At 37.2% G+C, this 3,608-nt stretch overlaps 1 protein-coding gene across 1 annotated transcript; it reads right to left on the reverse strand.

The window, feature by feature from the left end:
* Positions 1–978: 978 nt before the first annotated feature.
* On the reverse strand, positions 979–3,608 carry LOC114184315 (receptor-like protein EIX1). The gene has a single exon (XM_028071616.2). It carries the CDS (start codon positions 3,606–3,608, stop codon positions 996–998), a length of 2,613 nt encoding a protein of 870 aa, XP_027927417.2. The 3' UTR covers positions 979–995.

Below are 3,608 nucleotides of genomic sequence, written 5' to 3' on the forward strand. Positions count from 1 at the left end.
GAATTGGCTTTGACCGATTGACCAATAGAACATACAGTACAATACTCAAATAAATAACTTTTTTATATATGTAAAGAAAACCTGTGTGTATGAAGAAAGCCATGAACCGCCTCTGATCCATAGGGTTTTCTCTGACATTTTGGATCCTGTGAATTTTTTAATGGAAGGTTTTTTGACCCGTGGATTTTTTGAGCCAAACCATCGGCGCAAGCCGTGGACCAAATTCCCAGCAAAGCAGTAAAAGGTTTTTATTTCTCTGCCAAAAAGTATAGCCATGCCATTTTTTATTGGCTAAAATCATCATAATCAAATACCTTTTATTGCTATTTGGGGATGGCTTAATTGGTTCACAACGGCATGAACGAGCAGCAGAATTTGTGATGCTCTTTAATAACTCTTCACTACAAATGAGTCTCAATGTCGGTTACCCACAGAACAATCTTTCCACAACTTCGAGGGGACATAAATAAAGGTAAGCCTTTCACCATTTTCTTTGTTGCAGAATTTTTAAGCCTTTCAAGCTTAAATGCCTAAACCTGCAATGTGGAAAGTCTAAGAGAAGAAGAAATTGCAGGAAATGAGTTCCAGTAATCAATTCATTTGTCCCTTGTTATCATCAATAAGCTCAGTATTTTGCATGTCAACTCAATATCACATAAATGTTTACCTTATGCTATAGTATGTTTAATCATTAAGCAGGTTCATTTAGAACATATCATTTTATCATGGTTCTGGACACTCATAATCTCAAATAAAACTTGTTCCAAGATCATATAGAAAAGATAACTATGTCACAATCTTCGATCAGTGAGACAAGATTTTGATGGTTTAACCTTGGTAAAAGTTCAATCTGAGTCAAAAACCAATTTTTGTTCTTACAAGGGACAACACTCATCATTTTAAAAAAGCACTTAACTAGATGTACATCCAAAAACCAAAATGAGTAATTTAGAAGTAGTTTTTTGACATTACCACTTTTCCAAAAGGTCTTCACTTCACCTTGAACTTGCTCGTAACTCACAGAACTTATTCAACTTAAGAGCTACAAACACATAAAGCCAGTCTATAATATTATCCAGGAACTGAAAATAAATGCGTCTCCATGCTCTACTGAGGAGCAAAGAATGCCAAAATCCGCAAAAGCCAGCAACATATCCAACTCCAATCCCAATATAGAACGACTCGTTTAGGGAATCGTTTGATCCATCTTGCTGTGCCTCTTCATGATTTACTTCCTCAGAGCAATTCTTTGTTAGAAGAGGAGGTCCACAAAGTTCAGGATTTCCAACATAGCTCCATGAATCGAACGATTGAAGCTGTCCCCCTAATGGGATTTCTCCAGTGAAATGGTTGTATGATAGATTGAACGAACTTAAGAAACTCAAGTTGGAGATGGATGAAGGAATTTCCCCTGAAAGATGATTGTTGGAGAGATCAAGCCACTCCAAATTTGTCATGCCACCGATATTGCTTGATATCTTTCCCACCAAATGATTTCTGGACAAGTTCAAAGCGGACAACTGAGTGAGGTTAAAAAGTTGTGGTGGGATTTCTCCAGACAAGTTGTTTGTTGAAAGGTCAAGCATTCCAAGTACCCAACCACCTTGAAACACCACCTCTCTACCTCTCAAAAATAATTCAAAACTAAATTCAAGATGATATTCTATTGTTCCAGCACCATCCAAGAGACTGTTATTGAGTATACAAGAAGGAATAGACCCAGAAAGTTTATTTTGTGAAAGATCTAGTAGTCTTAGGGAAGGTAAACTGCATAATTCTGCTGGAATATTGCCGCTAAATTCATTGCCTCTCAATATCAACCCTTGAATGCTCTTTGGAATCTTTGATGGTACAACCCCAGAAAATTTGTTTTCTGCAAGGTTCAAGTATTCCAAGGACTTAAAGTTTGAAATTTCCAGTGAATTACCAGACAAGTTGTTATTGTTTAAATCCATTCCAATACCTTCATTTAACAAATCCATTGATGAAGGAGTTTCATCACCTAATTTATTGTTGTTAATCTTTAGTAAAGCCAAAGCTCTACAATTTTCCCCACAGTCAGGAATTCCTCCAGTCAAAAGATTATGTGATACATCCAGGTAATATAATGCATTCATTTCCCTTCCCAATTTGGAGCACAATAAATGGGAAATGGGTCCAGACAGGAAATTGTAAGATAGATCTAAGTAGAAGACATTTGTAGATACGAGTGGTAGCCCTCCTGTGAAATTATTGTTGTTCATGATTATGTATTCAGAATTTAGAGTGACATTTGATAAATCAGCACTAATTTTGTTCTTGGACAATCTGATTGATCTGACATTGGCTAAAAGGACCCAAAACCTGTCTGCGTTTATGGATGATATTCCTGAGGATGAAACATCCAGAGTTTCTAGTGTTCTCTGTGTGTATAGCCATTCTGGAAAAGTTGGACCTAGAATTGTGTTTCTCAGGTCAATTTCACGGAGCTGAAAAGGAGGAATCCAGTTGGGATCCAAATCAAATGAAAAAGCTGAAAGCAAGACAAGTGATTCTAAATTGAAGAGTTTGGAAAAATGCTTTTCGGATAGAACTCCTGACAGAGATCCTCCGATGTATAAACTCCTTAAGTTAAAGAGCTGGCCGATGCTGTTTGGAAGATTACCACTCAATGAATCAGAGCTAACTCCAAATTGTGTCAAGGATGAGAGATTTCCAAGACTTGAAGGAAAGGAACCATTAAACAGATTCTCAGTTAGATTAAGATTCTGCAGATGTTGATGCTTCCCTAACCAATCTGGAATAGGTCCCGTTAGTGCATTGTCATCTAATCTTAAAGATTTAAGCTTTCTAAGATTTAACAAAGCCTTGGGTATTTGGCCCCTCAAACCATTGGAGCTAAGGTCAATATGAGAGATATCACTACTAACATTAAACAACCAATAAGGCAAATCGGAGTAGAAATTGTTCTGAGACAGGTCAAGAGTGGCTAGTGAAGTAAAATTCACGAACATGACAGAAGGGTTGATATTTTTTAGACGACACATTGACAATCTCAACTCCAAAAGAAAAGGAAGCATGGCCATGGTTTGAAGCCAGTTTGTTTGACTTTGAAGATTAATTGCACTAAGATTGAGGCATTTCAATGAAGAAAGATGAGAAAGCCATTGAAGATTATCCAACTGAAGATCTTCATTAAAGGACAAGTCCAGGTACTTGAGACTAGAGAAGTTAGCATAAGCATTAGAAGGTATGGCTAGTGATTGGTATTCTGAGTTTCTAAGACTTATAGCTGAAAACCTATTGCAACTCAAGTTCAAGTAAGTCAAGAATTCAATTTGAAGCAGAGATAGGTTGATTTCACCTTCCAAATATTGGTTGCTGAGATCAAGTGTTGTAACTCTGCCAGTCACATTACTACACCAGACTCCTTTCCATGCACAACAATGTTTTTCATCAGACCAAGAGGAGAAGTAGTTGAAAGGGTCTATCACATGATGTTTGAAGATTAACAGGGCAGATTGATCTTTTCCATTGCAACTGTGCGTGCTACACTTGCCTTTGTGCAGTACCATTGCAGATAGCAAGAGTAGCAGAAGAACTGAAATTTTCGAGGTGTAGCAATCCAT

Source organism: Vigna unguiculata, chromosome 5 (genome assembly GCF_037176805.1).
Source record: "Vigna unguiculata cultivar grain cowpea cultivar isolate G323 ecotype 2 chromosome 5, ASM3717680v1, whole genome shotgun sequence".
In the NCBI taxonomy this organism is placed as follows: domain Eukaryota; kingdom Viridiplantae; phylum Streptophyta; class Magnoliopsida; order Fabales; family Fabaceae; genus Vigna; species Vigna unguiculata.